General features: G+C 45.4%; 1 protein-coding gene across 3 annotated transcripts in view; it reads left to right on the forward strand.

Moving 5' to 3' along the window:
* SPTBN1 (spectrin beta, non-erythrocytic 1) overlaps positions 1-13,040 on the forward strand; it is a 265,559-nt gene that overhangs the window by 188,337 nt on the left and 64,182 nt on the right. For all 3 annotated transcript variants that reach the window (XM_084829248.1, XM_084829250.1, XM_084829249.1), the window contains 6 exons: positions 1,960-2,147; positions 4,243-4,360; positions 7,501-7,659; positions 9,494-9,796; positions 10,976-11,129; positions 12,111-12,981. In XM_084829248.1, the coding sequence (XP_084685374.1) occupies positions 1,960-2,147; positions 4,243-4,360; positions 7,501-7,659; positions 9,494-9,796; positions 10,976-11,129; positions 12,111-12,981 (1,793 nt within the window). The remainder of the gene's footprint in view (positions 1-1,959; positions 2,148-4,242; positions 4,361-7,500; positions 7,660-9,493; positions 9,797-10,975; positions 11,130-12,110; positions 12,982-13,040) is intronic.

Below are 13,040 nucleotides of genomic sequence, written 5' to 3' on the forward strand. Positions count from 1 at the left end.
TGATCCCCTCACCCAGTCTCTCTCTGCAGCCCATAATGAGCCAAGATGGGCAAGGATCAGGTAAGCAGGTGGTCAGCCTTACAGATGAAAGCACCTTGTCCACTTCATCAGGAGGAAGAAGCTGGAACCGATCCCACAAAACTGGTTTGCCACAGGCCGCCTCTTGCTCACTAACTGTATCCACAGCGTGCGGAGTAACACTCCTAATCTGATCAATTTTATCTGCAAAGTGCCTTGCCAAGGCCTCACAGGAGGCCTTAGAATGCTCCAGTGGTTCCGGAGCCACAGGACCGACAAGGCTCCGGACCACTTGGAACAGCCTCCTGGGACAGCACTCTGCAGACGCGATGGAGGCAGCATAGTATTCCTTTTTCGCTGCCTTCACCGCCACATGATAGGCTGAAGATACAGCTCTAGCCCGTGTCTGATCGTCTTTGGATCGAGACTTCCGCCACCGGCGCTCTAGCCGTCTCACCTCCTGTTTCAGAGCTCGTAACCGCGGATTGAACCATGGTGCAGTCCGAGCCCTGTTCAGGGGGAGAGGGCGTTTTGGAGCCACCTGATCTAATGCCCCAGTGATTGCGGCATTCCAGCCACCCACCAGGGTCTCGACCGAGTGGCCGTTGGCGTGCCCCAGAGAATCCCCAAGCGCGTTCAGGAATCCATTTGGATCCATAAGACGCCTGGGGCGGACCATTTTAATGGGTCCTCCACCCCTGCGGAGGGGTTGTGGAACCGAGAAGTCTAACGTCACCAGATAGTGATCTGACCATGACAATATATAAGCTGGTAATGTAAAATCTAATTCCAGATTTTATTTTTATTTATAGATGGTAGGGTCTAATGGACTGGGTGATGACAGTAAAAAACGTGTTGGGAAAATGCATTAAAAACTACAAAAGCAAAAATATATAAACAATATACAAAGAAATATACAGAAAATATACAAAATGTACAAAAGCAAAAAATACACATTAAAATTACCCAACACCTACCTTCTGTTAACAAAAGCTCTACTTGACTTCAGTAACTTTCTTGACCACATTTTCTCTGCCATAAAATAGAAATATCAATGACTTATCATATACAGTTGTGCTAAAGATGAATGACATCAGAGCTGTCATTCTCATACTGAGTCCCAGTTTGCACAGGAGTCTGTAAATGTGATGGGAAGTATCTGAGTGGCTGTAGCAGCTCTTCCAACCCTTTCTGTACAGTTCCCCAAAACATGCTTACCCTCCCACTATCAGCTGGCTTTTTCTTAGGCTCAGAGCAACAGACAACAGCAACTTAATTCCTGCTCAGAGTATAAGATGAACCTGGGCATTGCCAGAGGGAAATGGGTGGGCAGTCGTAGAACTGAGAGAGGGTTGAAAGGGAGCTCTCTGCAGGAGGTACAGTGACATGTCAGCTGTTTGCCATCTTGAGTGTTATTCTGGGCTTCTTTGTGAGCATGGGCTAAAAGTACTGCACAAATATTATTAGCAATAATGACACTAAAACCCCAGTTTTAAATACTCTTGAGATTTCATGAAACTGAACTGTTGCTTTGAATGTGAATATTTTCCCTCTCCTTTTTAGATTTGGAAAAGTAGACAAACTATCTTTCCATCAGTACTCAAAGAGCCACTCCTTTATTTAGCTGCTTGCTGATTTACAAAAATGTTGTATTTTTGTAAATCAGCTGCCGTGATACGGTTGAGAAGGGGTCATCTTCTGAAGGCATAATGCCCCATCCGTCATGCTCCCTGCAAGCAGCCTGGGATCATGAAAATGTTGCTCATTCCAAGTCGACACATTCCCTTCCGCCCTACTGTTTTATTGCTTTTCGTTTTCTGAAATCAGTCATTTACTTCATAAGCTGCTTCTCCAGCATCATCTCTCTTACTCAGGTGTAGCACTTACCTCAGGAAGCCTGGCCTTGGTGCTCAGCTGTTTGTTTTTAACTGCTTGTTACAGGTGCTTGACAATGCAATTGAAACAGAGAAGATGATAGAGAAGTATGAGTCGCTGGCTTCTGACCTCCTCGAGTGGATTGAGCAAACTATTATCATCTTGAACAACCGCAAATTTGCCAACTCGCTGATCGGTGTGCAGCAACAGTTACAGGCATTCAACACCTACCGCACAGTGGAGAAACCACCCAAGTAGGATTCATCCACCATCTTCTTTTTTTGGCAGTTAATCCCAGCTTCTAAAGGAGCTGGGAATCCTCTAGGCAGTTTATATCTACCAATCCTGGACAATTAGAGGCTACTTTACAGTTAGATGTCTCTTGTCATTTGCTGAACAGCTTCCTGCCTATTGCATCCATGTGTTTGTGTTACTTAATTCTGTGGTTTCTCTCCAGCAAATTGTTGTCGCCACAAACAACACCACAGGGCTGTAACTGCTTTGGGCCATGAATGTTATTAGATACTAGGGTTGATGGTGGTGGTCTGTGTTGTAACGTGTGAGCAAGCCATAAATGTGCATACAAGGTGCAAGCAAAGCACATATCCACAAAGGAGAAAATGAGTTCCAGTTGTAGGAAGAAGCAATTCACTGCAACCCATAAAAATTGATCCTAGTTTATAGTCCAAAATAGTTCATGCAATATCTTTTATTGGACAAATAACCATTATGCCAATAAGAAGTAACTACAACTATTACTATGTTTTATGTGTTGGTAAGTTACCAAGGTTTTGAATTTCTTTTTGAGTGAAGAAAAGTATCGTGCATCTTGAAAGCTTGCTACTCTACCAACCCCATTAATTTAAATCACGAGTTATAGCCTGGACTATTTTGAAGTCTGTTTAGCTTTCTTTGAGACCAACCCGACAATCATTCTTTAACACACAAAGGCTACTCTCAGATTTCATTTGGTTAGGTTTTTATCCTCCTGTGTTGCCAGGAGCACAGCTATTCACATACAATTTCCCCAAGCACCATGCTTCCTTCTGTGAACGTGCAGGGTTTTGAAATTCACAAAATAATTATTCCAGGAGTCAACGAAGAAGTCTGTAATGCTTGAAGGATTTTGTAATGTTAGCAAGAGAAGAGCTCCAGTAAAGCATCCTTCCCCAACCTGGTCCCCTGGAGATGTGTTGGACTGCGACTCCCATAATTCCCAGCCAGTGGCCATACTGGCTGGGAATTATGGGAGTCGCAGTCTGACACACCTGCAGGGCACCAGGTTGGGAGGACTGCAGTAGAGGTTATCTGCTTGCCAGTTTTTTCCCTGAGACCTGAAGACTTCTTATGGAACATTTGTTTGTTATTAATTTTAATTTGCTGCTATTACTTGGTTCATTCCACTCCTCCCTTTTAATATAGCTGTATGCTCTTCTTATACCAAACCTGTATTTTTAGAATCAAATGCTTTTCAGTGAAAGTCATGGATGTTATTTGACAACAATGGTATATACTTATGGGGGGTGGGCGTTTGCCCCCATCATTGGCTCTAGTGCACACATAGCTGTTCCAGTGTGTTAAGAGCAGCCGCCTCCTTCTCTTCACTGTCAGCAAATGCTCAGTGCATGTATATCCATTGCATGCGGGCAGGATTTCCTGCCATTGAAGGGAATAGGGTAGCCCTTCCTTGCAAAAAGCAGTATGTACACATCAGTGTACTTTCATAGAATCATAGAATAGTAGGGTTGGAAGGGGCCTACAAGACTTTGCAGCTTTGTACTATGACCCATGTATCACAGCAGTAATTCTGCAGAATAATCTTAAAATTGGTGAAATACAGAGCAATAACTAAAAGCTTTTTAAAGCAACGTTGATGTGTCTGCTTTGGAATTTATAAATCATGTGGCAGTGAAAAACAGAATATATGTCCCTTGCAAGGAATCACAGTCCCCAGTCCTGCCATGGAAAGCTAATGGGGGGTGGGGAGTTGCCATTGACTCCAGCAATCATGTGGTAAGGATTCAAATTCACCAGTCAGCAGACTAAAAGAGAGCAGACGAAGCGAGAAAAGATAAAAAGAAATTGGCTTGTTTCTTTCATCTGCTGGGTGTGAAATGCAAATAGCCAGTTGGCTGACCCTGTCCGGACTGTGACATTAGAACCAGCTGTTTCTAGCTGAGTGCATGTGATTTGTACACAGCAGTATGAAAAAGAGGGAGGTGGTGGTGTTTTTTTTAAAAACGGTCAACCATGTAAAACATGCAGATTTCTGGATGGAAACATCCTGTCGCTTCTTTGGAGAGAGAATGCTTCACTCTGGGTTTCCCCTGCACCCCACTCTCTTTTCAGATTCACAGAAAAAGGAAATCTAGAAGTGCTGCTCTTCACCATCCAAAGCAAAATGAGGGCAAACAATCAGAAAGTGTATATGCCCAGGGAAGGGAAACTCATCTCAGATATCAACAAGGTAAATGCGCACACTCCTGAGTTACATTTTATCCCAGTCTTAGCAGCTCAGCTGTGGGCAGTCGGCAGGTTCAGGCTGCTGGAGGTTGGAAAGTCTTCCCCAACCTGGTGCCCTCCAGATGTCTCGGCCTGCAGCTCCCAGCATGCCCTGGCTGAGGCATGCTGGGAGTTGTAGGCTGACACATCTGGAGGGCGCCAGGTTGGGGAAGGACGTGGAAAGCATTCTCAAACCAAGCTAAGCTCAGTGCCCAAAGGTTCTCTCTGTGCCAAAATTGGGCCAGATGGATCGGTAGACAATGGAAGGTCAAGATAGAGGAAAGATGATGTAATAAAGCTGGGGTGCGGATCCTCCAGCCTGTGGGCCAAATGCACACAAGACCGCCAGGCTTCTCGGTGCAAACCTCCAGACTCTCCTCAAACCACATCCTTACCGACCCTGCTCCAGGTTATTGATATTATTTCCTCCTTCCTGTGCTTGTCCCCCAACTACACTGCTGATGGAGGCGTCTTGAACATGTTAGGGAAGGAGAATAATGCCTGGATCCTAATGCCTTCCCCCCACCCACTCCATTGCATATTGAACAGAGGTATGAGTCACATCCATAACTCCACCCATTTTTGGCTCTTGCCCTACCCACTGCTGGAATGTGGACCCCCTCCCTCCCAAACAGTTTTTGACCAAGATAGCGTGGACCTCAACAAGAAAGAGATTAGCCACCCCTGTAATAAAGGATAGTCTCTCATCTGGCTGGGCCAGTCAACGTGAAGAGGGGAGGACACAGGAACACACTGAGCCGGAGTGCAAGTGCACAAACCTACCTCCTCCGTAGGTGAGAGTGAAGAATCGGCTCAAAAGTTCTTATAGCTGGCTAGGTCACCACCAAGGACCCAAGACCTGCCCAGTATTAAGATCTTCAGGGAAGGGTAAAGGCAGGTTATAAATAAAATACAATAAACAGAGTTAATGACCTCTGAGTCTTTGACCAAGTAACTTTTCCTGTACCATTATAGTGGCCTGTCCTGCATGTGGCAAAGCCTGCAATGTAGATGAAAAGCTGGGCTGAAACCTGCTCAGATTGGAGGTTCTGTCAAGTGTGGATTTTGGTGTACAGAAGCACATTGAATGTGCAAAACATCTGTCCTTGTTTCCATATATGATTAGCTCTGCTGAAGCAACATCTCAAGCCCACATGTAACCTTGATCTCCCCTGAAAACAGAACTGCACCCAGTTTCCTGTTGCAGAGCAAAAGACAGAGGGCACAGTCTGCTGGGAAGTCGGTGGCAATGTTGGAGAAATCCATCCTGGGGGTGGAGTTCACCAAGCCTTCAGCAGCTTGGCCTCCCAGACTTCAGCTTGCCTCCCCATGAGCTGGCCCAACTCGATGTGGATTTTCCATGCTCCCCCCCAATAGCACAAATTGCAGCCGAAATTTTGCACAAATTATTTGCAAGTTGCTATATATGGAAGCGGGCGGGCGGGCGGGCGGGGGGGACACTGAGAAAAGTTCCTGGATTTCAGGAAAAAGCCCATGGCTCAGCTAGCAAATGCAAGCCAAGCTGAGGGTGCTGGGAAAATCTGACAAGCCTAGGAGGTCTGGATTTCCCCTTGACAGACATCCCTAGAAGTCGAGTCTAGGGATTTATTATTATTGTTGATTGTTAAAATTGTGTGCGTGTGTGTTGTCTGTTTACATGTTTGTGTATAAATGGTTTTTATATTAATGTGCAATATTGTATTTTTAAGGTTTTTAATCTTTGTAAACTGCCCAGATAGCTTTGGCTATTGGGTGGCATAGAAATGTAATAACTGAATGAATGAAATTAATGAAGTCCACCTGGATAAGGCCTGTTGGAATGAAGGATACAAATGTGTTCTTACATGGCTCCCATTCATTCCAATGGGGTTTGCCCAAGAGAACATCCATCTGGAGTGTACCCAGAATTACCTACCTGGGATGGACAAGGGGGAAGATGCTTGGGGTAGAGGAGAAGCTTGTGAAACACCTCAGTGAAGTACAGCCAGGATACTGCAGAAGAAACCAATGAGCTGCTTGACTAGTTCAACCAGATGAACCGCAACCGGTTTGACAAGATGCCTTGGGGATAAAATAAGGGCTTTAAAACAGGATAAGCCTTCCTAATTTGCTTTTCATCCTAGCTGGAGTTCCCAGGGCAGCTGTTGCTTTATATCCCCAATTAGAGTGATAAACTCAACTGCTCCCATATCTGTGGGCTAAACGCTTTTGCCTGTAAGATCCTGAAGATCCTTAGGTTCCAGGCAGCACAACGTCTGCCAAGATTTAGAAGAATCCCAAACAGCCTGTGGCTAATTGTGGATCTGTTTGTTCTTTACAGGGAGGATCTGATAAATGGACTGACTTGGGTTTTGGCATTAGGTTGAGGCACACAAGGTGTTATATATGGCTTCAAAGTATGTAGTTGACTAAATGTTTTGGACTGAGAGGTGGTGCTCCTTAAGTGTGCAGGCAACCTGTGGTAGTGTAGGTTTCTATCCTCCCTGCTTGTAGAGATTTGATATTGTGATTATTTTATGAGGGTTTTATTGCCTTAACTGTATTTGTAAGCTTTGGGGTTTTTTCATGCTCTCTGCTCTGAGAATTTATATGAATTGCAACACTAAGTCCAGAAAACCAACATCCTAACTATAGAAAGTTCCATCTCCCCCTTGCCAATTTGTTTCTGTCTTCTTAGCAGTATTTCAGATTTTTCACTGTAGCCATAAAATCTTGAAACTTGTCCTTTAAAAAAAAGAAAGAAAGCTATCCTTTCGATCTTGAGATTCAGCATATGTTTATGGACATGCAAATTCCCAGGATTTTTCAAACGAACTACAAAAAGAACATGACCTAGATAAAAGCATCAGGTTTTATGCCTATTTTACAGCAGGGTAAACTGCCAAAGGCAAAATTAACCTCTGTGACGCTTTGACCAGCCCCATATCTCAAGCCCAGGCGTTGTTTCTTGTATTCTCTAATTATCCGCAGCCGTCCAAGTATTTCCTTATTAATGTTGTTATGCAATGTTGATTCGGTGCTATAGTATACTTTGGAATTTCTCATGGATTTTTTCTTTATGTAAATTAAATTTTGTGTTAATGTAATTTTTTGCTGCTTACCTAGGCCTGGGAAAGACTGGAAAAAGCTGAACATGAAAGAGAACTGGCACTGCGTAACGAGCTCATCCGACAGGAGAAACTGGAACAGCTTGCTCGTAGATTCGACCGCAAGGCAGCTATGAGGGAGACATGGTTGAGTGAAAACCAGCGTCTGGTTTCTCAGGTGAGGCTTTTAAAAATGTTATTTTGGTGACTAAGGGTGTGCAAACCTATGCATGTTTAGACAGAAAATACCCTACAACTCCCAGCACACATAGGATTGCACTCTAAGGCTGTAATGCTATATACCCACTTCCCTGGGAGTAGACCCTATTGAACCTAGTGGGACGTTTTCCTGAGTAGACATGTATAGGATTGTGCTGCAGACCACTCTGCACTGAGCTTCTAAGACAGCAATGGGCAACTTTGACCCTCCAGATATTTTGGCCTACAACTCCCATAAGCCCTAGCTAGTGGTGAGGGATCATGGGAGTTGTAGGCCAAAACACCTGGAGGGCCACAAGTTGCCCACCCCTGCTATATGGGATTGGTGTATTGGGGTTGGGAGGGAGGGAAGGCTGGTCTAGATGGGAGACTAGATGGTGTTTTGGTCCCTTTCGCCCCTATGGTTCTGTGGTGTAGATAGCTGTGGGTAGCTTCAAGCCAGCTGGTAAGCAGTGGCTAGATGTGAGCAGTACTACTAGAGGCTAACTGCAGCTGAGGTTTAGCATAACATGGATCCGATGGTAAGTGCCTAGAGTAAATGCCACACATGCAGAAACACCACTGTGCTTAGCCCTTATTATACTCAAGCCCCATGTGCTGAAATCCTAACAAGGTAGGGCTTCTACACAATTGAAGGCAGTAGCTTGGAGACATCTTGCACACAGCAGGAGACAGAGAAAACAAACCCAGAATCACCAAATTTCCTCTCGATTTGAAGAGGAAATCCCTAGCAGTTGCATTCCAGAATACCTGCACTTCAGTACCAAACCATCCAACCTCATCCAGTCCTCAGCCACATCTTCATCCTGTCCTTTGCCACATCTTCAGCAGGAGGATAGTTCTTCAGCAGGAAATTGTTAAGAACTGTTATGCTGATAGGCAATGTATTACCTAATAATATGCCTATCTAAATAACATTTAGATGCCAAGTTCACCTCTGATGCAATTGCATGCATGCTAGAAGCTGTAGAAATGCCCTGTGGGCAGATCTGACACATTGGAGATAGTGATGAAAAGGCACGTTAGTTTTGTGCGCCCTTTTCTGAGGGCCAGAGTAAAATGTGGCATTCAAAAGTAGCAAAGACTCTTGTGGCAACTTAAAGACTTAACAGATTTATTGTGGCATAAGCTTTCATGGACTAGAAACCAGTCCGTCAGAGAAACTGTTGTTCTTAGCTGGCATGTGCTCACAGAGTCATACATGTATACACACACACACACACACACACACACGTATAAATAAAAAATAGCAGACCTTGAGCTAAAGGGCCAAGAAATGTGAGAGTTTTACAGTAGATGTGACATATCTTTGCAAACCCAAAATGCATACAAAATAAAAAGTGATGCATTCACAACAACAGTCACAGGTGATAATGCTCTCTCTAGCTATGTTGTGCCAATTGAATGCCTGCTGTGGGAAAGAAACCCATGGTTCTGGTTAAGCCCAAATTGGATAGAATCGAATTTGCTGATGCATTCTAGCTTGGTAGTTTCATTGAGGAGCATCCTGTTTGCTGTTTTTACTGCAGTATGGTGTGATGGGCTAAGGCACTAGCAACCCTGCCTTAGCTGGACTGTGTGGCTCATTCCTCTAGATGCAGAATTTGGGGAAAGGGAGGCAGGCCACTCATTTCAGCTGCCAAGCCCTTTGCACTAGTTCCTGGGCATCTTAGGTGGCTGTGATTTTGGCCCAAGCCAAAAGCGTGGCAGCTTCTGAATTGATTGTCACGGCTCAAGCAATAAACATTGTTAGCACCATAGCACCATCCAATGGAACTCTCTTGTTTTTGCAGGACAACTTTGGGTTTGACCTACCAGCTGTGGAGGCCGCCACGAAGAAGCATGAAGCCATCGAGACAGACATTGCCGCCTACGAGGAAAGAGTCCAGGCAGTGGTTGCTGTTGCCAGGGAGCTGGAGGCTGAGAGCTACCATGACATCAAGCGCATCACCGCAAGGAAAGACAATGTGATCCGCCTATGGGAGTACCTCTTGGAGTTGCTCCGGGCACGCAGACAACGACTGGAGATGAACCTTGGTCTGCAGAAGATATTCCAGGAAATGCTATACATTATGGACTGGATGGATGAGATGAAGGTAAGGCTTAGAAGTGGAAAATAAGAGTGTTTAGAAAAGGTTCAGAAAAAGGGTTAAGCCTTTCATAGGACAATAGTTAGGCAATTGCTCAGGTTTTGTACTATGTTAAAACAAGAAAGCCTGCACTAAGCTTATACAGGTTAAGAACATAAGTGCCCTGCTGGATCAGACCAAAGGTCCACCTAGTCCAGCATTCTGTTCACACAGTGGCCAAACAGTTGTCGACCAGGAACCCACAAGCAGGGCATGAGTGCAACAGCACTGTCCCACCCATGTTGCCCAGCAACTGGTGTACACAGGCTCACTGCCTCTGGTACTGGAGGTAGCATAGAGCCATCAAAATCAGTAGCCATTCTGTGCTCATACTAAATTATACATATATGCAAACATTTTTTTTTAATTTGCATCACTCCAATAGCACTGTTTGTTAATGTTTTCCATTCAGGCAAGTGCCGGGGTGATAGAGAGAGAGGTAGAAGGGAAGGAAGGCAGCTTAACCTAATTGTTGTACCTATTATACCAATCAGCAACTAGTTTTAAGGAAGAGCTACTTCGAAAACAGAACAGACGTTGTTGGGCCAGGGACTGCCCGGTCCTGAAAGAGGATGGCCAGCAACTCCTATTGCCACAACCACCTCCACACTCCTCTTTCTTCTGGGTTGGCCACTAGGAAGTCAGTCAGTACTCCTCAAGGGGCAGGTTTGACTTAGCAGCCTTCAGTTGCTGATCCCTAGCTTATCAGCATATACCAACACACAGCAACAGTGCCATCTTGGATTTTTCATGGGTGTCATTGCCACTAGTGCACGCTCAGTAAAATGGTGGTGGCGCTCTCATCTTCCCGAGAGCCGATTCTCACTTTCCTTTTTGTACTGGAGTACAGAATACACGTGTGCAGAATCGAGAGAAAAAGTCATGTGCCTGTAGGATCAGGCAGGTTTGAGACACACACTGAATTCTACATTTGCCAGACTTTCGTATTTGATGGGACACACCTTATTTTGTACTCAGGTATGTGCACCAAGCACAAAAAGAGTCTGAGAGCTGAGACATCAGATGGGCTTTTGTGGCATCCCAGGTGAAAAATAACCCATAAAAACAACATTTGCTCCTGACACTTAAACAGAAAAATAAGCAAGTGGTGTTTGCAGCATTGATGGGCGAGTTTTATGTGAACAGGTGTTGCTGCTTTCCGAAGACTATGGCAAACATCTCCTGGGCGTAGAAGACCTATTGCAGAAACATGCACTTGTTGAGGCTGATATTGCCATTCAGGCTGAGAGAGTGAGGGGGGTCAATGCATCGGCTCAGAAATTTGCCACAGATGGAGAAGGTAAGACCGTTTGGCTAGCCCTTACTTCTGTATATGACCTTGGGAGGGACACTAGTTGTCGTAGTGACCTGATGTTTTTTAAGTGTTTGTAGACTTATTAGACACCAACTTTCACGTGGGTGGAGTCGGCACAACAGGATCATACCCAGCTATTCTCGGCATGCCTGTTCCATCTTGTATATGTGCATGGGGCACAACGTTTGAAAGAAACTTTTGTGCGTTGAGTCCAGTGCGTGGAAGTCCAATATACACTATCTCATAATAGCATATTGCACCGAGCAGCACTGAACATGGAGCAATGTACTTTTGATTCCTTGGCCTCCTCATGCCAGTAGAATTAGAGTAAGTCCAAATGGACTTACTGTCGTCCACTGTGATCCCCACCTGCACCTTTCAGGAGGACAAACTCAAACATTTCCCATTCTCCCCCCAACCTTCTCTCCATTTTTCCTCCTCTTTGGCTGGCAGAGGCTGTGTGCAAAGTATAATACACACCAGCTAAATTGGGGCACATGCTATGATGCATTTATCTAGGAGCTTCCTGTTGTGGTCAACGTATGTAGCCTGCATGCAACTCCTTGGGTAGGCTGCATGTGGTTCCTTCAGATTTCCCTACAGTTCATAGCTGTTTCTCATCATATTACAGAAGAAAATAGCAGGCATGTCTGAGGAGCAGAATACCTTGCTCTGTGTTTTGCACCTGTGCTCTGTGATTTCTGTAGCATGGGTGGGTTGGAACCTGTTTGTGTGCCTCTGTGGCAGTACTGGCAGAGGAACGATGAGTGGGGTCTCAGAACGTATTCCAGCAGAGAGCTGCCCTGACATGCCCCAGGTGGATGTCTCAGAAGATTGCATCTGTTAAGTTGAATACATCCATGAGCAAATACTAAGCAATCAGCATTCCCTGAACTTCAGCTACTGGATGTAGTTTGGTTTGTGCTGCAGCTAATTTTCCATGTGCCCCTCTCTGTCTTTCGACAGGCTATAAGCCCTGCGACCCACAGGTTATCAGAGACCGTGTGGCCCACATGGATTTCTGCTACCAGGAGCTGTGTCAGTTATCGGCTGAACGCCGAGCTCGCTTGGAAGAGTCCCGGCGCCTTTGGAAGTTCTTCTGGGAAATGGCTGAAGAGGGGGGATGGATAAGAGAAAAGGAACAGATCTTGTCATCGGATGATTACGGGAAAGATTTAACCAGCATTGTGCGGCTTCTCAGCAAGCATAAGGCGTTTGAAGATGAGATGAGTGGTCGGAGCAACCACTTCCAACAGGCAATCAAGGAAGGGGAAGATATGATCGCTGAGGATCACTTTGGGTCTGAGAAGATCAGGGAGAGGATTACAGACATCCAGAATCAGTGGGCCAATCTGGAGCAGCTCTCTGCCATCCGGAAGAAGCGGCTGGAAGAAGCTTCCCTCCTTCACCAGTTCCAAGCCGATGCCGATGATATCGACACGTGGATGTTGGACATCCTCAAAATTGTCTCCAGCAATGATGTCGGCCATGACGAATATTCCACTCAGTCCTTGGTTAAGAAACACAAAGATGTCGCCGAAGAGATCGCGAGCTACAGGTCGATCATTGATTCTCTGCATGAGCAAGCCAGGGCCTTGCCACAGGAACATGCGGAGTCCACAGATGTGCAAAGCAGATTGTCTGGAATAGAAGAAAGGTACAAAGAGGTTGCCGAACTCACACGGCTTCGCAAGCAGGCCCTGCAGGACACTTTGGCCCTGTACAAGATGTTCAGTGAAGCAGATGCTTGTGAGCTTTGGATTGATGAGAAGGAACAGTGGCTGAACAACATGGAGATCCCTGAGAAACTGGAAGACTTGGAAGTGATCCAGCACAGGTAAGACCAGGTGGTGAGATGGACTTTGTTGGCTCTTTCAACTCCATGCTTGGTGTCAT

This window comes from Heloderma suspectum, chromosome 1 (genome assembly GCF_057233095.1).
Source record: "Heloderma suspectum isolate Gila_16-S chromosome 1, 16-S_ref, whole genome shotgun sequence".
NCBI lineage: Eukaryota > Metazoa > Chordata > Lepidosauria > Squamata > Helodermatidae > Heloderma > Heloderma suspectum.